This window comes from Phodopus roborovskii, unplaced genomic scaffold (genome assembly GCF_943737965.1).
Source record: "Phodopus roborovskii unplaced genomic scaffold, PHOROB, whole genome shotgun sequence".
NCBI lineage: Eukaryota > Metazoa > Chordata > Mammalia > Rodentia > Cricetidae > Phodopus > Phodopus roborovskii.
Window position 1 is genome coordinate 1,626,129 of NW_026126415.1, and position 24,327 is coordinate 1,650,455.

The 24,327-nt window shown below is 42.3% G+C and overlaps 1 protein-coding gene across 1 annotated transcript in view; it reads left to right on the top strand.

Annotated features, from left to right (window-relative positions):
• Positions 1–24,327, top strand: part of Arl15 (ADP ribosylation factor like GTPase 15) — a 347,400-nt gene that overhangs the window by 106,856 nt on the left and 216,217 nt on the right. The window contains exon 2 of the mRNA XM_051183077.1: positions 13,891–14,035. Within this exon, the coding sequence (XP_051039034.1) occupies positions 13,891–14,035 (145 nt within the window). The remainder of the gene's footprint in view (positions 1–13,890; positions 14,036–24,327) is intronic.

Genomic DNA, 24,327 nt, shown 5'->3' on the forward strand with positions numbered 1-24,327 from the left:
GTTACTGAATTTTGAGTATTGAGTGATGTGGGGATTTTGTCCTTCATTGTTATAAAATGAGCCATCTTGGCATTCCAGATATAAATCCCACTTATGTGTGTTCTGTGTTATTGAATTTGATTTGTCAGTATATTTGAGGTGTTCATAATAGGTCTATTGCTTTTCTTTTTTTCTTGTGTATTTGCCTGGTTTTGGTATCAAGGTAACACTATAAAAAGAAAAATTGGCATTGTTCTGTCCTCTTCAGTTCCTTGAGAAAGTTTCAGAAGAATTAATGTTAGTTCTTTAAGTTTTGGTAGGATTTTCCGATGAAGCTGGGTTTTGTTAAGAGATCTTGACTATTATTTCAATCTTTTTTTTTTTTTTTTACTAGTCCAATTCAGTGTCTTGTTTCTTCATGAGCTAGTTTTGGCTGTTTTGTATTTCTGGAAACTTGTTCATTTTGTCTGAGTTACACTGTTTCTTGGAATATAACTTTATAGTGCTCTAATCCTTCTCACCTCTGTAGAATAAATAGTGGTGAGTCACTTTCCTTTCTGACTAGTAGCTGGGATCTCCGACCCTTTCCACAGTCCACCTGGGTGTAAGTCTGTCAATTGTGCTAACTTCCCTAAAGAACCATCTGTTTTCATTGATGCCGCCGCTGCTGCTGTTTTCTATTGCTGAAGCTTTCGTTCTCCTCCTGTTCCGTTCCCTCCCTTTCTTCCTTCCCCTTGTATTCTCTCTTTCCCTCTGCTAGGAAGAATAATGAGCAACAAGAGCTATGCCTTTGTGTGATCATCTCACAGCAAGGAGAAAGTTGGCGCAGAAGCCAAAGAGGACTACTTATGAAATTTTGGGGGTAGTCTTAAGAGGAAGGCAGTTTTGTTACGAGTAGTTTTCCTGCCAGCCTGGTCCCACAGCTGCACCAGCCCCAAATAACACACAGAGGCGCTGTATTAGATGTAATGCTGTTGGCCTGTTACTAGCGTTTCTTATTGGCTAGCTCTGTCTTAAATATTAACCCATTTCTATTAATCTAAGTATTTCCACGTGGTCTCATCTTACCAGAGAGAGGGTTGGGACCTCTGTTCTCTTGGTCCTACATGTTGAATTTTCTCCTACCTCTTCCAGAATCGTCCTTGGCTCCTAGTCCCGCCTATCTTGCTTTCCTATTGGCCAACAGCGCTTTATTCATTAACCAATAAGAGAAACATATTTATAGAATGGCATCTCCCATCACAGTTTAGTGGAGGGATATATTTTGATCAGCATGGGAAATTTGTCCATAAAGTTGGCCTTGATGCATCCTTAGGTCTAGACTAGAAGACAATAAAATGGCAAAAGACAATGTGCTTTTGAAATAATTTGGGGGAGATGTCAGTGGTTTCCCCTTTAAGAGACATATTAGGTCATACAGTACTGCACTCTAGAGTGCCATGTTGAAGAGGTGATATTTCTGTTGCAACAAGTTGGAAAGTATTTTCTAAAGATTGCTGTTAGGGAGGAGGGTGGGTTGTGTCTTACTGGCAGAGGCTTTTGAGGAAAAGGAGGAGCTGCAGCTTAGTGGTAGAGCCTTGGCCAAGGTATGTGAGTTCTTGGGTTCAATCCCCAGCATTGCCAAAAGAAGTCTTAGAAATTTAGAATTATGCACAGGCATGATGAAGTAAATGATTTCACATTGATATTTGGTAATGAGTTCAGGAAAATGTTATTTTTTTTTTTTTAAAAAATGATCAAATTGAATAATTGATTTAAATTGAAAATTGTAAGTGTGTATATATGTATGTACATATATATACTTTATACACATATACATACATATAGACACATATAAATATATATATAAAACTAGGAGAATGTTTGAAAACTTAAGAGTCATTAAGTTGGGTATTTGTTTACTGGAGTTAAAAGAATTTAGTACTTGGAAACATTTTCTGTGTGAAGTCTTGAAGTGCTTTAAAAATAAAATTGAATGTACTATGTTTAGAAATGTTAGTTAAAATTGTAGAGGGAGTATAACAAAGTTTGTTAATGAGGTTAAATGTTAACCAAAGTCCTTGAAAGTGATTGCTGTTATTTGCTAGATTTATGAGTAATGGGATTCATTACTTATTATTTATTCCTCATCCTTTAGGCTAAGGAACAGTTTTTTTTTTTTTAATTTTTTAACTTCTAGCTTTAATAATTTTAACACCAACTTTCTAAAACAAAGTCTTTTCTGAACAAGAAATCCACACCCTTGCACCCTACATGTGTGGCTCCTCACACGTGGGTTTAGATCGTCTGGTGGTTGTCATGTGATCTCTGACTCCTTAGAATGGCTCGGTTTTTACTCAGTTTCATGTGCGTGACTAATAGTGGGTATCTGACATTTGTAACCACGGTTTTAATTTCTTTCCCATTGTCCCTAGATTCTTCCTTTCTGACTAAAGCCTCAATATCCCTTTGATTGCATTTTAGCCGTTGCCAGGGCTACCCTCTAGGTTCTGTTACAAAACAGCATTTTCACATTAGCAGTATGCAAAGTATTAAAGCTGATGACACTACTATTTTCAAAGGTGTGGATGGGGTAACAAGAAGATCCCTTGTCCCTAATGTATCAAGCTTTCTTGTCAGACTATTTTTGTACTGTCAGCCCACAAATAATGATCTGGAGATTTATCATTAATTAGGAAAGCTTGCATTAGCTTAGGCTTTCCCCCAACTAGCTCTTATAACATGAATAACCCATACGTTTTAATCCGCATTCTACCCATGAGTGTGGCACATCCCACTTGATCTGAGTCTGCTGGCAAAATCCCACACCTAGATTCCTCCTCCTCTCCTCTTCCCCTCCTTCCCTGGAAATCCCGCCTGTCTCTCCTGCCTTGCTATTGGCCATTGAGCTCTTTATTAAACCAATCACAATGATACATCTTCACTCAGTGTAAACGAATATTCTGTAACACCCAAAGGAGCAAAGAGGTATTTTTGGACCTCAGTGGTAGAGAGGGCCACAGGGAGGGTCTGCCATGATAAGTGGTGTGAGGTGATGCCCGCTCTATGATACAACCCCCTCTTATTGGCCTCGTGAGAAGAGAGATGGAGAGGCCACAGGGCATGAGTGTCCACTGGTCCAGTCTGTGGAGGCCAGCCTCCCAGCACTACAGAAAGGTAGAGACTGTTTGGGGGCCTAAGGTCAGAGTGCAGGGAAGCCTGCATAGGCCATGCTCTCTCTAACTGTGGGTCTCCAGCCTTGTGCTGATTCCTTTGTTTGTGGCTGTGTTCTTCTCCCCCTTTACTATGAAAGAATCTTGTTGATCATACCCCACCCTGCCCCGCCACCGCCCACTGCTTGAGGTGCTCTCTTTCTGTGTTTATTCAGTAATGGTGTCTCCAGCCACACACTGGGACACCATGGATTTGCTTTATGTAGACAAACACTTAGGGAGTGTCACATCCTTAGAAATTGTGTTAAAACTGAAAAGTGGAAATATTTAAAATACAATTACTTAATAGCAGGTGCCCAAGCGGGGAGCATTTTCTTTCAAACCGCCTCATTCCTCTCCCCGCCCCCCATAGGCTCCATTGCATCCTTCCTATAATGCAGAGATGCGCTAATTCCAACTTCTCAAAGTCCCCGTAGTCTGTAACAGTCTGAGCACTGTTTAAAGGTCCAAAGTTCAAGTCTTTCCTGAGACTCATGTAACCTCCTCACTGTAATCTCCTGTAAAATCAAGATGAAAAGCAGATCATATACTTCCAACATACATTGACACAGGATATACGTTACTGTTCCAAAAGTGAGCATCATGTGGAAATAAATGTTGGACCAGAGCAAGACAGAAAACCAGCTGGGCAAGCTCCAGACTCTGTGTCTCCGTGTCTGATGTCAAAACGCTCTGCAGACTTCCAGTTCTGCTCATCTCACACTCAGCATCACTGCTTTCTGTCTGTACCTTTACGGCCTGTTAGTTAAGCCTCTCTTAAAGTATTCAACTGCCTTTCTGATAAGAATCCCAAAGTCTTCATTTCTCCAACCGAAAACGTGGTCGAGTGTATCACAGCAACACCCCACTCCTGATTCCAACTTCTGTCTTTGCCAGCCAGGGTTTTATTGCCAAGCTAGCAGTGACCACCGTGGTGACTGTTGGTTTCGTTGTTGTTCTTCGTGGCGATCGTTTAGTTTTCTGTGAATTACCAGAATCCTTCTAATACATAACTCTCCTGTTCTTTTCATTCATAAGAAAAATGCTTGTGGTGCTCATACCTCATACTTTCTTTGGTTTTAGATTTAGAACTCCTTTGAAAGAATGTGTGCTTGGGCAGCTCTTTGTAGATATGGGGAGCGAGTTGATGATATTTACTTGAACATCCTAATACCTTCATCAGTTTACTGTAAGATTCTCTTACCACCTATAGGGTATTTGTGCTCATGTGACCGTTAGAGAATAAAGAGCTAAACATGTCCATGACATAAATGTACGTCCATATGCTACTTTTCACTTTTTTGAGGCACGAACAGATTATTACTGTTTTTTTTTAATTGGTATCTGGTTTTGGTAAGAAAATCTGTTCATAGTTCTTAGGTTATGTCCATTGTCTGCCTTAATCTGTGCTCAGCTTTTGTGCGTGGTGTCTGATCAGTCGACAGTGCCTCTTTAGTAAAATACACCTTTAAATAACTCGGATTGATTCCAGCTTTTACAGTGAGAAGATGTCGTGAACTGCCCCTGCTGCCAGCTCAGCTGTGGATCCGAGATCTCCAGCTGTGTCCTCTCTACCTTTCTCGTCACCAGCAACAGACTTTGCAATCAGAGTCTGTCTGGCACGTGTGTGGATGTGTGAGGCCAGATAACATCCAGCTCGCTGTACTGGCTGTGCAGCGCTACACCACAGCAAACATTTGTCTTTGTTAGCAGTTAAAGCAGCACACTTAGAGGACGCGCAAGGATTGCATATGCCTCTGCCCTTGCCCTTTTGTCTGGAGGAGTCCATTGCTGTTTAGTTTTCCCTTCCTAGGGCAAGAAAGAAAAATTATGTAATGAGCAATTTTAATTGTTCTATTTCAGCCAGCCAAAAGGACTGCCTTTGTTATTAGGCAGCATTGGTATTTGGTGTTCTGTCAGCTCTTTGATCAAATGGATGAGTAAATAAACTGTAGCCATGAATTATATATAATTATATGTTATGAAGAGAATCCTGACTGCTAATCATAGAAATCAGTGTTTTTTAGGAAAACCCTGTTCTAAGGGGAAAAAAAAACCCTCATTTTAGTAATAATAATAATAATACCTATTAATTATTGCACATTATGCTTTCATTTGGTAAATAATGCCTTGTATATCACTCCAGTGATGTCAGGAGCTGATCTTCTTTCTTAGATTAGGTGATGGCCATCGGTTTCAGGGTTATGGGACATGCATTTAGTCAGAGTGGCATGCGTAGCGGGGGACACCTGCCGTGTGGTGAATTGGGTGCTGGGTCTCAGTCGTCAAGTTCCAGAGTTGAATTAGTGCCTTCATTCAAGTGCTCAAAACCTAGTGGACAGTACCGTGGTGTTAACAGTAGTGGAAGAGAAGCAAAGCCACTGGAATGTAACGGATGCCACTTAATCAGACTGAGGTGGGGCCACGGGACTTGTCGGAGGTAGGAATGTTGAGCTGAACTTTGAAAAATGCGAGAGACAGACAGGTAGTCTCTTTAGATGACCTGGAGCCAGCAACGGAGTGTGTGGTGTCCATGGGCGTTCAAGTATACGTGGGAAAATACCGGTAGGAAGACTTATTCTTGTCAGGTCTCTAGGGTGTCCAAACCCTGTTTTAGATGATTTACAGACATATCGTTGAACCAGAAATGATAGCCAAGGCTTGTATAAAGGATTGTATAAAGAATCTGGACATGACTCTTACCAATAGAGGTGGCCACAAGATTATGTGAAGTCATGGAAAGGGTTTTATGTGTTTTAGAGAGGTCATAGCCTTTTGGAGATGGAAGTGAGTAATGCTCGAGGTGATGATGTCAGAGGATACCATATTTGTCCCAAGGACAAATATGTTTTGACTTCAGGAAGTGAGTGGCAGAGGTGAATGGCAGAGATGGACAGAGAAGAGAGATCTATTGGAATTGATGGCCCACGTAATATGTGGGATTGAGCTTCATTTTTTTTTTTTTTTTTTTTTTTTTTTTTTTGGATCCCAAAGATTTAAGCAAGAGAATGGATTTATCATGTTAAGAACTACAAGATTTAAAAAAAAAAAAAAAAGGTTGAATTTATTTTCGTCTTAGGTGTTGCAGGGTTCTTGGTCTGAAGTTTCATAGCACTGAAAGGGTAAAGAACACACTTAATGTTGAGTCCCTTCCTAGAGCTTAGGGCGACAGTTCAATCCATCTGAAGGATGAAAACCCAGGGAGCCTGCCCTCTGTAACATTTTCATGATCTGACTCGTTCCAAACGCATAAAATAGAGAAAAATGCCCTTGGTGTAAGAAACATTTAAAGTGCTTTTTCCGTTCTGTTCACACGGTGAGGTTTTCTATAAAATGTATTAGTGTTTCACTCTTAACTAAATATTTATTTCTTTACTCTTTAGGGGAAAACAGAATATGTTCAAAAACTGATATAGATGAAGTCCTGATTGGGAGGTGTTTGTGGCAGCATTTATTTATATAAAGCTTGAGTTCTGTCCAGACAGCCTAGGGATTTCATTGCTGTTTTTATTAGATAATTCTGTAATTATAAAAGTTTATACTTAAAAATTAGATTTCTTGTCAGACTATTACAAGATAAAAATCCTATATTAAAAATAAGAAACACATGTATTTCCAACTTAGCTTTCTTTTTTGAATCTCCTACTTCTTTCTTTTTGACTTTAATTCCTCTGATCTGTGAATAGTGTGACAGATCTACAATTCTGGATAGCCAGGAATATATAAGAATCTCAAGTTGGTCTCTTTTAACTCTAGTTGCCCCACACATGCCCTAACTTTTAAAACTCACTTTTGAAACACCCATATCAGGCTGGTGAATGCTCCTGATCAAGGATGCAGGATGTGCAGGCTGGGAGCCACGTGGGCCCCTGGTCTGCTGGCGGCGGCTGAGGCACTCTCTTCCATTCAGGGGCTCAGATGTCTGCCCCTCTGCAAAGCCGCGAGGCCAATGTCTACAGCTAAGCATGAAATCCCCTGGTTCTGTTTGTTTCTTTTGTTGCCACGAGTTAATAGGGACAGAGACAGGAGACAGCCCAGAACAAAGCAGAAATAATGGAGTATTTCACCCCAAAAAAAGGAATGTGGATTGAGAAATACAAAGGGTACTGCAAAGACAGACTTAGTGTCCCCAGGCAGGGTGATGTATTGGCCAGAAGCCCCAGCTCTGAGACAATCCCGGACCAGGTCCTTCATCTGTGAGCTCCCAGCCTATGTGGCCTGAAGGTTTGACCCATCTTCTATGAAAACAGTTTATTGTTTTTCTAGCTGGGCTTTTTAAAGGGCAGCGGGATTTTTCACCTCCAAAAGTGGATTGCTCTTGCAATGCAGGGAAGTCCCCTGAGCTGTCTGGTGGTCAAGGGCAACAGTATTCTGTCTGCCTGCTTAGCATTTTTGCTGAGCTTGGTGCCATTTTGATCATGCACCCAGAGGCTTCCAAGATTGTGGGGGCGCGTTCAACATTCATCTCTCTCCTTATTAACAGAGATTGGCTTAAAGAAAGCCTGGGTATGCATTTCTATGAGACCTGAGGTTTCCATGCATCTCCCTCCCATATCTCCGTCAATCGCCTTTATTCGTCTTTCTTATTAGCTTACTTTATCAAAGCAAACATTTTAAGCACAGATATTTTAAGGGCAATAGGGAAGACTGTTCCAACGGACGCATTTCTCTTTATACAACCAGAAATCTGTGTCCAGCATGGGATTCTCTTTCCAAGGACAAAAAAAGGGGGTTAAATGAAAGAAACCTACTGGCCAAGCCTCTCTCTTCTCCCTTCTCTAATTTAGAGGGTTAGCGGAGCAAACACAGGAAGCGATGGATGGAGATGGGGGGCATCACATAGCATCACTAGACCCTTGCCTGGAATGTAAGGTCCATGAGTAGTAAAGGAGGCCGGGGGGGCGGGGGGGATGTGAGGGATGGCGTCTTTGTCCTCTGTCAAGAAACCAGCCTCGTCTCCAGAGCTCCCAGACTTAGTGACAGCAAGTGAGGCCTCCCATTATGATGCTCTGGTCCCTGGCTCTGGATGTAGCAGTTTCTGAGGACAGGAGCCAGTGCGCTGGAGGAGTGACCTTAGGTTGCTCTCCATGCCCCACTCTCAGACGTGAGAGAGCTAGGTTCCCAGAGGCCTCGGGTGTGTAGCAGCAGCTCTGGGATCTGAACCCTGTTCCTGGGAGACAAGCCGCCTCACTTCTTTGAGTCCCAGTTCTCTGGTCCTAAAAGCATTGAATTAATTCACCCAAATCACTTGTACTTGTGTTCAGTAGTACCAGTGGCCTATTTGTTGTTTTTCTTTCTTTTTGTACTCTGACTTATGTGGGCATCCAGTTGTCCCGATCCTAGAGTCTCTCTCCCGCAGAACTTAAGCGGTTCAGACACCTCCTGACACACATTTGGCATTGATTTGTATTTTGTATTGGGTTACATTTTCAAAAGACGGACTCGTATTTGATTATTGCGAGCACTTCTGAAGCCCCGAGTTCAATCTCCAGTGCTGCAAATAAAAATGAAGGAAAAAAAAAATGAAAAAGAAATAAAACAACAAAGACAACAGTTTTAGAAATTAATGTCCCTCCACAGGCAGAAGGCATGCACGTGGTACACAGGCATGTCTGTAAAATATTTAAATACATTTTAAAAAGAAAAAAAAAACTTTAGAAATAATATCCATGTGCTTCTTTCTGATTTTGAATACAAGCTACACGAGATGTAGAAGTGAGTCTTCTCTTGTTTTTAAGGTGATGCATCGACTCAAAGCTGTTCCATGAATCAAACAAGCATTTCTTGGGTGCCGTGTGTGTGTGTGTGTGTGTGTGTGTGTGTGTGTGTGTGTGTGTGTGTGCATGCGCGCACACACATGCGTGTGCGTGGTGTGTGTGTACGCATGCCCTGTGTGTGTGTGTGTGTGTGTGTGTGTGTGTGTCTGTCTGTTATAGAAGCCATTAGATTTTTTTGGGGGGGGGTCTGGTATGGCTCATATTTAAACAAGGAAGAAAGTGTGGCTTGGGCATTGTCTGTGTGGCTCGGGGAAGACCTGAAGCTGACTGAAGAAAAATTTCCAGTAACTATAGAGAGAGCTTCAATCAAATTGGAATCGTGCTCCGAATAAAATCTTGTATTCATGGTGAAAACAGAGCATTGATTGAAACAAATGCCATGTCCCACAAGGCTGGGAATTTCATGCCACAGGATGGCAGGAAACCCTGGCAGGGCCTGGGGCCTTCCAGCAAGCCTCTCTCCCAGAAATATGCCGTGGCAGGACAATTCTCTTGCTGTTTTGACGCCTGGCTACCCTCAGAACCTGTAGAACCAGAATCTTTTAGAACCAGTAATGAGACCCAAAATGGGTATGTTCTTGGGTCTGAGTGAATGCTTTTTATGAGCTGGAAAATGTCATCTTACCTGTAGTCTGGCAGTGTACATACCACGGAAGGGCGGGGGAGGGGCTGAAGAAGTCCCTCTGAGTAGTGCTTGGAGTAGCGGCTCACCGCGCAGACAGAGACGGCCTGTTCCCTGGGGGGACACGGTCATAGCAGTAAGAAGGCCAAGTGTGCACGCTGCTTGAGGGACTAGTGTGTGGCTTTGAGGATGGCCGGTGACATACATAGCTGAGTGCCCGGTTAGTACTTTGAGGTGCTGGCTTGTAATGCAGAGATTCAGCAAGTACCTGCTGTCTTCATGGCACTGCCACATCTGCCCGGGGTTTAACACTGTCCCCAGCAGAGATGGACAGAACTTAAGGCCCTGAGCACCTTGTCTCTCCTTCCTCCATTTAAAAAGGAACAAGCAATACCTGGCCCTGCTGAAGCAGTCTAGGTAAGGGAGACTGTGGGTGATGGTGGTAGCCGCCCAGCTGCTCTATTCTTTGTTAACTGCTGTGCAGGGCCTTGCATTTTATGTGCAGAACTTGGGTTGAGCTAGGGTGGGGATGAGAATATGAGGCAGCTGCTCTGATCTTATAGAAGGGGCCTCCAGGCTGGGCTGTGTGTTGGACTGCCAGACCCTTCCTTGCCCAAGGAAGCTAACTAGCGGCCAAGATACCTCGGGAAAACGAGCATCACGATGAACAGTTGTTTGTCCGTCTGGCGCCTTTCTTGGGAGCTTAAAGCATTGAACTCCTGCCTCCTAACATCCTCCTGAAGAAAGGAAGCTGCAGATAGTGTTAAATGTTACCGGTTAATCACGGGGAAGCTGAAGCGTGGATAGGTTTATGGGGCCTGAGCAGAGTCACACAATGCCTCAGTGTTTGGCCTGGGAATGCAGCCCGCGTTTGCAGCTAGCTCTCAGGACCGCCGACAGCATTGTGTCTCGCATTGTAGAGCAGTGAAAGGGGCTTACCCCTAACAATGCCAGAGCTGCTGTAGGAGACAAGCACAATGAACTTTGGTACAGTATAGTCTAGAGGCCAGAGTGAGTAATTTTAAGTAAATTGACTATAAGATGCAAAGCTTCATTAGGTTTTTAAAACAAGAAACAAATGACAACTCTGTGCAGTTTTGGGAGCTGACTTAAAAAGCATGAACATTCCTCCCGGATTTGAAATGGCATATACTTAAAAGTTCTGTTTTGTTGGCTCAAAATATAACACTTTCTCTGTTAACCATGGCATTTATTTTCAATACATATGTATTCCTAGGGCTCCGGGATTTGTTTTAAATATTTCTTGTGAGAACTGCCAGTCCAGCCTTTCCTTCCTAGAATGCTGTATTTCCCCAGGCTGAGTTTGGGGAGGGTTAAAGCTTTTCTTTAATTCCGATTGAGTTTGGGTTCCATCAGAACACTTGGGACTACGTAGCTGGGGATTTGGGACAGGGCTGAGGGTCATCCAGGGCACTGTCGTGTTGGGTGACATTGCAGGCTCTGTGAGAAGAGCCGTGGGAGTAGAGTTGAAACTACTCGGGAGAATGCGAGGCAGAGGAGCATTGGCTTTCTATGTCAGAGCGCCTGAGGTTTCCTGACATGAATTAAAAGGTCATACAGATATTGGTGGGCTTGGATGTAAGGTTGCTGTGTTCTAGGTTTTAAAGAAAGCATGAAGATGAAATTGCACAACTCTGGAACAATGTATGCAGAAAGATATCGATTAATGAATAACTTAAGCAAGGTTATGTAACGGTCGCTCACATTTTGCTTTTCTACCCGGCGGGTTCCAGAGAAGGAACTGAGGTCATTAGGCACTTTATACTCACTGAACAATTTGTACGGCTTCGCATGTTTCACTTTGTATGTAATACGGTAATTTGGTCCAGTAGTGGGCACTGCCCTCTAGGAGTTAGCCCTGAGGAACTACAGAGAGGGGCTGAGGGAGACAGGCTGGTTTCCAGAGCAGAACTGGAGCCCTTCCTGGTTTCCCCAAGCAAAGACCAAGCAGTCTGTCACAGCTGAACATAGAAGACCCCTTTTAATATAAACAGCTGCTGCTACCCAGGGGCCACCTTCAAGGAAATATATATGCTCACGCGGAGGTCTGTCTTTAGGAAAGACTCATCAGAGGTCTAAGGGCCTCGTTTCTTCGTGAACACAGACGGGTCCAGAAAGTGATGTGTTGGCGCGTAGATGGCTGTTTACTGTTGTGGTCGTTAATCTTGTAGGAAAAGGCATAACGGGACGAAAGTCAGGCTAAGGAAGAGACTAAGGCGACAGGGTGGGAGGGGGTGACCATAGCAAGGCAGACTGGAGTAATTAGGACTCCTCAGACGCGAGAAGAATGGAGGAAATGTGATTAGAGTTTAATAAACCCATGTAGAGTATGGATCATAAAACTGTTTACCAGAAGTAAGCAAAAATAAATAGCTAGATAGATAGATAACCTCTGAAAAGAGGCTGGAGGAAATGGACTTGGGGTAGAAAGAATCTTTAGTATCCAAACTGGCCTTTGGGACCTTGAGTAACTTCTGGCATTGAAGTGTGAAAGTCAAGGGTTTCTCTAATTTTGACGCTGTCCTTTCTCAAACACAGGCGGCCCAGCGAGCATAGATCAAACACCCTGTTAGCCTTTGTGCTTTCTTTTCTCCTTTTTTAGGTGAAACTTAAATGTCATTCATTCCCCACCCAACACTGATTTATTGAGGGTGGCTTCTTTGCCCCGCCCACTGCCAGGCACTGGGGATATGAGACAAAATTGGACACACGTGGTTCCCACAGTCTGGTGGTGAATAAGAAACCGTAATTGTCTGTACGATGAATTCGCAAACATGCTGTGAGAGCAGTCTGAGATCAGAGGCGGCCGTTCTGAGGAAACGGTGGTTAAGCTGGAACCAGAGAGCTGATGAGTCTGGGAAGCCAGCGGTAGGGGACAGGGTAGGGGATGCCTCAAGTGGCAGATGCTCAGCCAGGCTTGGAAGCGGCCGTGGACACAAGGCTGGCAGTGTTGGCTGGAACTTGTGTGGATGCCTATAGACCGTGATGAGGGTTTACGTCCACGGGTCGGGGACGTCGCCGAGGAGGATTAAGGCTATAGAGTGGCTTTGTTTTTATTAGCAGTCTGTGGAGAACAGAGGGTGAGGATAAATATTCCTGGAAACAGTAGCAGGATGATGGTGTCCAGGTGACCACAGCCTAAGCCGAGAGAAGCCAGGAGACTTCGGAGCTGTTTCAGAGGTCATGTGGACTAGACCGGTTCAGACGTTAGAGATGACGGAGATCATGAAAGCCAAGTTGGACTCAGATTTTATCTGAGTGAGAGGAATCAACACAAGGTTTTCATAGGTCTTTTCCTCAATGGGTTCAGACGTATTGTTCAGAAACTGTGTTGCAGTTCACAGGACTCCGAGGTCACTTACCCTGGGCACGGGTGAGTGAAGGCGGCGGAAGGCAGAGCTGTAACATGGGTTCTTTGGTGATGTAAGGTCACTTTTCTTGTGACGGACATCAGAACAGTAAGACTAAGAGCTCGGGGGAAGATCGTTAACTCAGCGTCTGCGAGGCCCTGAGTTCAATGCCCAGCAGCCTCTGACCCAAATTAGAAGTTGCAGAGCCGGAGCAGAGTCCTAGGGCTCTTGAGGCAGCTTCACCAGTTAGTGTTTTTGCACGCTTGCTCCGTCACACTCCCCAGCAGATGGGGGTGGAGGGAGTAACAGACTCAGACTGTCTCTGAGCCAGTTAGTTGCAGATTTCAGGCCCTTCACCTCCAAGTACTGAGGCGCGTGCTTGCGCAGAACGGCGACGCTCCCTTACATAATGACAGCAGCTATTCAATTCAGGGAATGTAACCTTGTGCGACGCTGTTATCTAATCTGCAGTCTATATTCAGTCCTCACTACTGTCCCAATAATGTCATCTACGGCACTTCCTCCCAGTTCAGGATCTAATCTAAGATGCGCTGCAGTTCATACTATGTCTTCTGATTCTTGCCAGAAGCAGCGCCTCAGCCCCTGACTTTTCAGACAGTCGTGTTTTAGAAAACATACCGGGTGAGGTACACGTGGTACACGATGATGCTTTATGCGGTTTCCTCGTGGTGGCTCTAGGGGACGCTGTTAGAACCCCGTGCCCAGCGCTCCCTCCGTAGCCGCCAGGGCGGCAGTGTGGGCAGTCTCATGGCTGCTGTCAGGAGTACTGATTGCCTTGCCAAAGCGCTGTGGCCCGGATGCCTCCACCTGAAGATACTGTACTCCTGCTGAGAACTGATGGGGTACTTAGTTGCACCTTCCTGTCTGTATTGTTGTTTTAAATATCACTAAGGTTTGCCTCCTCCTCCTCTCTCTCTCTCTCTCGACAGTGTTTTCGAGCACTTTGCTGCAAGGGACCACCGCCCGCCCGCCCTGAATATGATGTGGTTTGCATAGGTCTCACGGGCTCTGGGAAGAGCAGTCTGTTGTCCAAGCTCTGCTGCGAAAGCCCGGACAATGTCGTGTCAACCACAGGTGGGTGCTGTGTGGAGCGTCTGTTTCCTCCTGCCTGCCAGGCTTGCCAGTATCCTATACACCTACTGCAGCCTCTACCGCCTCACTCGGATTGCAGCACAGCTCTTCGGTAGCGTGCTTCTCTCAACTTGAAACACTCTTGTCTCTTTCTCTGGGAAAATATATATATACACACACACACACACACACACACACACACACACATATTATATGTATACATATATACACACATATATATATTATATGCATACACACACATATATACATATATGTTATATGTATACATACACACACATATATATACATATATTATATGTATACATACACACATACATATATACATATATATTATATGTATACATATACACACACACATATATATATACACATATTATATGTATACATACACACATACATATATACATATATATTATATGTATACATACATACACACACACACACACACACACACACACACATATAAAATCACGAAGTAGCTATATCCTGTATAGCTTGTTCTGTCCTTTTCAGTGACACAGAAGAAATCAAGTTCACAAACTTGCGAATGCAAACTAACCCTGGAGCCTGGGGCGTTCTTGTCCTGTGACACATTGGATTCTCCTGAGTGCCACTGAGTGCTGTCTTCCCTTGCAGGGTCCCTGCGGCTGGCTGTTTCGGGGCTCCCTCAGCTGTGCTAGTGATGCACAGCCTCATGCCACGATTTGTCACCCGAAGCGTAGGCAGTCTGGGGGACCATTGATCTTTGCTTTCTTACTATGTTTTCTGACTTGAAAACAAATTCTTTTGAGATTTCTTTATTTTTATTTTATGTGCCATGTTTTGCCTGCATGTATATCTAGGCCAGAAGAGGGCATCTGGTCTCCTGGAACTGGAGTTAGAGATGTTTGCTAGCAGTCCTGTGGATTCTGGGAATCTAACCCAGGTCCTCTGGAAGAGCAGTCAGTACTCTTAACTGCTAAACCGTCTTTTAGCTCCAAATAGAGTGGTTTTTTTTTTTTTTTTTGTTGTTCTTGTTTTCTTTCTTTCTTTTTGTTTGTTTGTTTGTTTAAATCAGAGCTATTTTGCACCCTGCAGAGTGTATGAGCACTGGCAGTATCTGAAGACATTTTGGCTATCATAGGTGGATGAGGATCCCAGGTGACAAATAATAAGAGAGAGACCAAGTCTTGACAAAACGTTTTACACCAAATTTAGAAGTCTTAGTTTTCTCTGTGTCGTCAAGAGGCATTGGGGCCTTGGAGTCTTATGAGCAAGGACTCATTTGAGAAGGAGGAGGCTGGGCTTGACCCGGGGTGTGAATGGTGAGGAGCGCTGCTGGAGACAGAGGCAGTGGATGATGACGATGGCTGCTGGAGACAGAGGCAGTGGGTGATGACGATGATGGCTGCTGGAGACAGAGGCAGTGGATGATGACGATGATGGCTGCTGGAGACAGAGGCAATGGATGATGACGATAGCACTCTTGAGGCGAGGCAAACAGAATAAAGAAGCGTAGAGAGTGTGTAGAAGTCTAGAAGAGGGTTTGAAGGGATTGGCAGCGCTTGCTCGCCAGTTGGCTTTGGAAGAGAACGAAGGGCCAGCATTGACTCAGTCCCTGGCCCAGCTAAAGGGTGGGTGATGAAATCATTCACCAGGGTTTCTTAAGTAGGAAAAATATTGGTGATCAGGGAACTTCACATCAGTTCAGCTCAGGTTTAGTGAAAACTAAGTTAGAAAAATAAGTGCAGATTTCAAGACCTTTTTAGGTCTTAGAATTATAGATGCAGAAGACAATGGGTCTTACAGGAATACATTTGTACATGTGGGTGAAAGAGGCATCACTGCTGATTAGAGGTGAATTTGCGGGGGTGAGCATGGTGCTGGTGTACAGCCACTTTGCACAGGGCTCCTGAGGAGCTCCCTCCTCACCGCCTCCCACCCCCAACAGGCCCCTAGTTGAAGTCTGTGCCATCAGCTGCTTCATTCGCTTGCCTGCCTCACCCCTCAGCCCTTCCTAAGCTTCCGAGGGTGGGCAGCACATCTTACTTGATATTGTGTAAGCAGAGGTGGGCACAAAGCTTGTACACAGATGTAGACATTTGTTGAAATGAATAAACTAATGACAATAGATTTAACCTACGTAGTATATTTACCTAAACTACCCTCTGTGAGACTTATAATATCTTTTTTGATAGGTAAGAATCATTTCTTTTCTTTTTTTGTATTGTTTTTAAATCACCTGAATAAGGTGTGTTCATTTTTACATAAGTACAGAGGTAGGATTCCAAGTAAGGTTTTCAAATGAAGCTCAGTGATATCTAAGACCTCAGATTCTGATGTAAGCATACCCTTAGCGGTTGTCTCCGAAAGTTGAACTCCTTTGAGTAATGTGCTATAAAGTCATATAAACACCATTAGCTTTTTAATTCCTTTTAAGCAAAGTAACTTCCAAAATAAGTGTAAGAGCAACAAAAAATAGCATTTTGTTCACTTGTCAGTCAACATCTAGCAATGTTTCTGGAAGTGAAGTCTTGAATTATATTGTAAAAGTTATCTGCAAATAATTTTGTAATTTATTTGTAAATTATGACAAGTCCTATATTTGTTTTCATCAAATCATTAAGTAATTTATAATTTTCCTTCTACTGGAACCAATCATAACATTTGTGCTAGCTGATGAATTAGATAGCAAGTTGGCTAATGTTTTGGGTATCAAACTTCTGTTGAGTTGCAGCTATCTTGAGCTTGGCACAGGGCCTCTTTGGAGGCCTCTTTGGAGGTCCTTGCCATCAAGAAGTTTATACAAGGTTTGGAAGATAAGTTTCCAAGTGGTAAAATGGTTCACACTTGACTCTTTATATATGCCAGGTCCTGTGCTAAGGTATTGTGATGTATGTCATACTTGATGGTATAGGCATGAGAATTACACTTGATTTCTAGCCTTGGAAGGTCAAAGAAGGCTTCCGAGTGAACATTGTGTTTGAAAAATGCCTCACTTGATGGTTAGGAATCTAAGCCATGACTGATGATGGGACAAGGATAGTTGGGATCCAAAACAGATAATTCAGAGAAAGTCTGTCTTACTGGTCAAGGTGCTGGAGTCTGGGCTAGAGAATGGAAAAGCTGTTGGACACCCGTAGTATGGAGCGATGAGCCAAAAGACACAATTTGGTGATGATGAGTTAGGAGCACGTGTGATCAATACCGTAAAGTGGCAGTCATATTGGGTGATGGAAAAAGAAAATTCCATAATGATTAAAGTCTCTATCTTGATGTTTGGGGAACATTGTAGAAAGAAGTAGAAAAACCATGACAGGCCATTTTAAAGTAAAAGAAAAATGTAAAGGTTGGCTTGGGACATTCCATTTTTGTTGTTGTTATTGGGACATCTAGTAATGTTTGAAACACTGGAATAACAGGTTAGAAGGAGTTTAGAGTGACAGGTACAGATCTGGGAAGCTCCTGAGACATTGCTTTGAATGAGGTTTTCTGGAAACAGTGAGTAGAGGAAGGGACACTAAGCACTAGCTGCATTTCCACCATCCATTAGGTGTTGATTTTTCAAGACAGCGTTTCTCTGCATAGCTTTTGAGTCTGTCCTGGAACTCACTGTGAAGACCAGGCTATCCTTGAACTGGCAGAGATCAGCCTGCCTCTGCCTCCCCAGTGTTGGGATTAAAGGCGTGGGCCACCACCCCTTGGACCCTTCTTTTTAAAGATTTATTTATTTATTTTATGAATATGTACAACTTTAAGTCAGAAGAGGGTATCAGATCCCACTATAGATGGTTATGAGCCACCATTTGATTGCTGGGAATTGACCTCAGGTCCTCTGGAAGAGCAGCCAGCGCTCTTAAGCACTGAGCCATCTCTCTAGCTCCTTTGTTAAAGAATCTTAATCCAGGCATTTCTATATAATATCATATAAGTCAGTTACAACCAAGAAATCAAAAATTAAGTCAAGTCAAAAATCTGAAAAAAGGTTCCTTGGTCATGGTTAGCAATATGCTAAATAATGATAGTGATAACTCACTTTTAGTAGATTATTAGGATAGCTACTACCCAGAGAATGAGGAAGTATTATATGAGAAATGGTAATGAGCTATACAGACTAATCATTACACTTGCTTCTTTGTAAGATTCTATAGAAACTATTTTTTCAGGATAGAAAAAGAGAAGGCGTTATGTACATTTGTTTCAGTAGGACTGGTCTTATGAGCATTCTTATAGATGTCTGTAGGCATCGTCATCTGAGAATAAAGAAAAGTTTGAAGGGTTCAAGGAAGGATAGAAAGAACATGAGTGATTTCTGATTCTCATCCAAATGCAGTAATCAGAACTGATTTAACCTCCTAAAACAAAGTAAAAACAATTATTCCCGTGAAAACACTGGGGGGGAAATGAGTTAAAAAGCACAACACAGACAGAACTGTTTTCATAGAAAGTGTCAAGCAGATCCCCCAGTCAGAAGCAGGCTGAAGAGCGATAAAAAGGGAACAAGATTAGAAGGAACAAACTGGACATAAGTAACAAGGTATTATACTGAAACATCACCAACAACAATTAAAAGTAAATGTTATAAACACTTCAATTAAGGATGAATGGCTATGACCAAGTTTTTAAAAAAAATGTAAGATTCAACCGAATATTGAGTTTAGGGAACAAATCTTAATATAAATACAAGTAACTTGAAGTAAATGAATAGAAAAATGTAGGAGTCCAATAGTATACAACAAAAATAATTAGGATGATTATATCAATGTCAGGCAATGTAAACTTCAGAGCAAAGAATAATGCAGAGAACAACCAAGTTTATTTCATAGTGATGAAGGAATCATTTTAATCAAGAAAAATGAGGAGTTATATACCTAACACTAGATCTTCAAAATACACAAAACAAGAAAGGATGGAATATCAGAGTGAGGTAGACAAACACACAGTTAAAATAAGAAATTTCTCTGTCACCAGTTGATACTTTATGGGCTAGCAATCAACCTGGATACAGTAGACTTGAATGACACTGTCCACCAACATGATGTGGTTAACTTTTATCTCTCCACCTAACCACAGAAGACATCTATTCTTCCCAAGTGCCTTTGAACATGTGCTGAATTAAATAATTATCCACTATAATATAGAAAAACAAGTGTCAGTTAGTTTAGGTTGACTCCAGTGATGGGAAGTACGTTTTTCAGACTGTAATGGGCATTATCTATCACTTAAACATTGCTGTCTGCAAAGTTCATGCTGGCAAACCACAAAATGGAGTTGACTGAGACTGCCCACCCCCAATATTACACATACAAAAACCTTACAGTGTTTTAAGTAAGTTTGGACTGTACGTGGTCCCCAGGCTATGGGGACCTTCCATTCTCATGGAATTAAATTAGAAATCATTAACAAAACCAGCCTGAGGAAACAGCTTCCAAATATTTGAAAACTAGCTTGCTTCTAGTTCACCCCTAGAATAAGAACTCAAAAGAGCAACTATAACTCATCTTGTACCAAATGACAACTTATCAGAATTTGTGATATTCCTCGTTATTTTGTTTTTGTATTTTTTAAAATTCAAGTTTCAGTTTCTGTAAGTGAAGAACTGTGAAATCCCTGATGAGGTTTAAGATTTCCAACATCAATTTCTGATAAAAGTTCTCAACATAGTAAGAAATAGAAAGGGATAGCAGGCCTAATACAGGCACAATTGCAGCATGTCTTAACTTACTCATGTAAAAGAAACTGTATGTTTATGGCAATTCCTTTAAAGTAAAACTTTAAAGCAATGTAAATATCCTAAAGCAAGGGAGCTTGTTAAATCAAATTTGAAACCTCAGTTGAAATGGTTGAGATCGGCAAATCTATATTGTCTTCTGTTGGAGACAATGAAAAAATTAAATTCACATTCATTTTTTTAAGAATTAGACTGCAGAAACATGCATTTGAATGTAAACTGGGAATATATAAATAAAATGGAAAATAATGTGTCTGTTGATGTGGTATGAGGAAATTTTATTGTTCTAAATTATTTCTCTCTTTTTTAACGTTTTGAAAATATAAATCAAATTAAGATGAAATGATTGTTTTCAACAATGACAGAGGGGGGTCTTTGTTAAGCCCGGGTTTCTTAGGAATTGATAGCAATCCCTGAGAAGGGCAGGCCCACCACCCAGTTTTAGCAAAGCAAGCATGCCTGCTTTTTTTCCAGGAAGAAAGGGAATCCAAATTTTATTGGATTGTTAACTTCGACCATCTTTTAGCTTTGACATAATTTTTAAAAGGTACTTAAATTGTCAAAACTCAAAGGGCCAAGAAATCCTACAGAAGGCAGGAGCTGGAGAGAGAGAGAGAGAGAGAGAGAGAGAGAGAGAGAGAGAGAGAGAGAGAGAGAGAGAGAGACTGACTGATTGACTGACTGACTGACTGACTGACTGACTGAGTAGCTTCTTCTGAGGTCTAAAAACAAAAGCCAGTTCTGTCTGAGTGAGTGCCTTTCCTGTGGACCTACTACGAGTTTGTTAATAGCAGTTGTTAAGCTGTAGTTTATTTTGATTTTCTTTGTTGAACCAGAAGAATCCAAAGGCTTAGAATAATGTATTGATGGAGCCCAAGAACTAAATACTTTGAATTGAAAAAAAAAATGTTGAAAATGTCTTTCTGGATTGATACATATACAGGCATACTTTTGCTCTTGAAAAATTTCCTGTGGTCAAAGCTCGTGACAGTTTGAAAGGAAGACAGAAAATGTTCCCAAGAAGCTGAATGAAGTGTTTAAAATAAAATGACTTCTGTATTAGCTGCACCTGGGTTAACCAGAGAAACAAGTTAAACAGTAAATTTTGGTATCTGCTAAAGGATTGTGCTTATAAAATGCCAGTAGATTAAATTTCCCTCTATGATGTTGAAATCCTATTGAGAAGAATTTTGCTGGATTTTTGTCCAAACATCACAAGGCTGTCGTGGCATAAATAATGCTTTTGGTCTTGGTCGAGACCACCAGATCTCTGGAATGCCATTCCCTTTGGTCATTCTTCAGAGGGATGCAGGATCTCCAGGAGCATACATCAGGCATCAGTGTGTGTGTGTGTGTGTGTGTGTGTGCAGGCTTGGGGGAGGGGGAACGAGGATCTGGGGTGTAGGCCCAAGTACAACGTTTGTGTGTAACACATGATGAATGAAAACAGACTGGCCTTCCTTCCCAAACTAGTTTTGTTAGAATTCCAGGATTGCCTTCCCGGTACAACATTTTCAAATCCATCTCCCCTGTATTATAGGTTTAGCTAGACTTAATGGTTGCAAAACATTGACTGAGAGGCTAAGAAAACAATTATTTCCCCAAAGAGTCATCAAGTCATATATTTATTAAAATTTGTGGGGTTAAATCTTAGGGGAGGTTTCAGTCTTGCTGATGTGACCTAGAAATGCCAGGAAAAAATGAATGGACAACGTAGGCCTCGACCATCATGCTATGTGGACCGTGCCTAGAGAGACCTACCCTTAAGTCTTCTTCAGCCAACACTAGAGGCCATTAAGATTTGACTCAGCTGTTACTATTATTTCCTTCTTGTTGAATATAAATAAAGGAATCCTAATTTTATAGGAGATCTCAAAGAGCTCGTCTGGGCTGCTCATAGCCTAGTGGTAGTTGAAGAGTCAAGGCCAAAGTCATATGGGATTATGGCAGGTGAGTCCGAGCCCACAGAAAGTGTCTTGTCACATCAGCACAGACTCCCAGGGAGGCCACCAGAGCACTTGGGGTTGAAGAGTCAGAAGGATTTTCGTGCTGTCAGAGCCCAGTCATTTGGAAGTTACCGCTCCTTCCCAAGGTCCGAGTCTTAGTGGTCTCTAGCAAGAAGGGCTTCCTAAACTCATGCTATTGTTTTCATTCCAGAAAAAAAAAAGCAATGTTGTTTATCTTTGAAAAAATTTTTGCGGCTTGCTCACGTCAGACACAGAGGAAAATAAATGTGTGGGTTTGTTAGTCACACATATTGCCCAGGAAGAGCGAGCATCTTTCGCTCAAAGGTAAACACATCAGTGTGAGTGTGGCTGCCCACTGGTGCCTGCAGGAGTCCACGCAGCAAGGCCTTGCTTCTAGTAGTCCACACAACACTCGGCTTCTCTTCCTCTCGGGACAGTGTACTGATGGTGTCATCAGGGTTGCCACACAGGTAAACTAGCAACTTTGGGATCTGGAAGGAACATACATGTTTTTAAAACCCAGAAAAGGCTTCCCTGATAAAAATCAAACACCTAGTAATGGATGGGGCCAAGATTTGAACCCAGACTTTCATACTCTGTAACTCGTGCCTTTATTGCTTAACACAATCCTTGTAGAGGTTTTGATGTTTTTTTTCCGACTCTACTAATTTTATTAACTCTTCACCTCATCCAACCCACTGTAAACAAAAACAACATATAGTGTGGTTTCTCTTTTCTTCTTTGCTGGGCGTTTGTGAACTGAAACTATTGCTTTACTTTTTTAGTTCTTCTGTTTAGTTTTTGCAGATATTTAGAATAAGCAAAATACAGAAATACTGTTTCTCTTCCATGGAAAATTCATTGTTTGCATTGATAATTTAGACCTTGTTTTCTGAGCAGCAATTGCCATAGCTGAATATAAGAATGATGTGGATACTATGTATGGGAGACCGTGAATACATCTGCAGAATAAATCTAGCTACACATGTTCATTCTAGGGAAAAAGCATTCATGCATATTCTGCAGAAACACTTATATGCCTGTAAATAAGGTTGTTTGGTTCCTCTACTTAACATGAACAGTTGATACTTAGTCAGTTTATTATAGAGGGCTGCAAGAGTTAAAGATAGTAATGGTCTTATTACCTGCCTGTTGCACTAATATATGTCTGAAGTTGCATTTTGCATATGGCTGTGGCCATTTCTAGAAGGACATTACTTCTCTTTTGAGTCCTTGCCTGTTGTCAACTTTTACGAATCAAAGCTAATTAAACATTACTGGTGTGCTTCAGAAGTTTTTTTTTTTTCTTCTTCAAAGTTTGGCCTGTGCTGCTTCTCTGGAAAATCCATTCTTGAGGGGGTTGTCTTGAACTTAACCACTAATAGACTGTTGGGCATCTGCAGAGGCCTTTTGTTTCCAGGATTTCACAATCATTGCTGTTTAATCCATAGAATATCCATGTGAGGTAGGCAGATATACTCAAGCATCCAAATCTCCTGCAGGGGAATTTCAGTGCCTGTAGGAGTATTGTGATTGGCACTGACTGTCCCTGGTTTCCCAGAGGCCAGACACCTGGAGAGGCTTTGCTACAGGCTCAGGTACACACCAGCATTTTAGCATGGGGGATCTCTCTCTCTCTCTCTCTCTCTCTCTCTCTCTCTCTCTCTCTCTCTCTCTCTCTCACTCTCTCACTCACACACACACACACACACAGAGACAGAGAGAGAGAGAGAGAGAGAGAGAGAGAGAGAGAGAGAGCGACTGCATCTTTATCCTGTAATAGACGCATTACCTATATCAGCATCCTATGACAAGGCTGTAAAGTAGATACTGTCCTTCCCATCGTACAAACGAGAAAGGTAAGGCTGGAGAGATGGCTCAGTCAGGCTCACAACCAAAGACAAACGAGAAAGCTAACACTAGTAGGTTGCTCACACTGGAGGAGCTGGAACGTAAGTCTAGCTCTGTCTGATTCCAGAGTCAGTCCTTCAGCCAGTATCAAATACTGCCTTTAAAATGGAGTGTAAGAATGACTAAGATCATAAACAAAATTGGCAGCCTGTGATGTTGAGGAGGTGGAGCAAGGGGAACACTCCTCCCTTGCTGGTAGGAGTGCAAACTTGTACAGCAACTTTGGAAGTCAGTGTGGCAGTATCTCAGGAAATGGGGAATCAGTCTACCTCAAGACCCAGCTATTCCATTCGTGGGCATCTGCCCAAAGGATTCTCAATCATACCACAAGGACACTTGCTCAACTATATTCATAGCTGCTTCTTTAAAAATTGCCAGAACCTGTAAACGACCTAGATGTCCCCTTAACCAAAGACTGGATAAAGAAAATGTGGTACATTTACACAGCGGAGTACTACTCAGCTGTTGAAAACAATGATGTCATGAAATTTGCAAGCGAATGGATGTGAAAAAAATAATCCTGGGTGAGGTAGCCCAGACCCAAAATGCAAGCATGGTATGTGTTCACTCATAAGTGGGTATTAGCTATAAAGGATAAAAGATAATCATGCTGCTGCCCACAGGCCCAGAAAGGCTCAGCAACAAGCAGGACTTAAGGGGGGGGGGGGTGCATGGCTGTCCCTGGG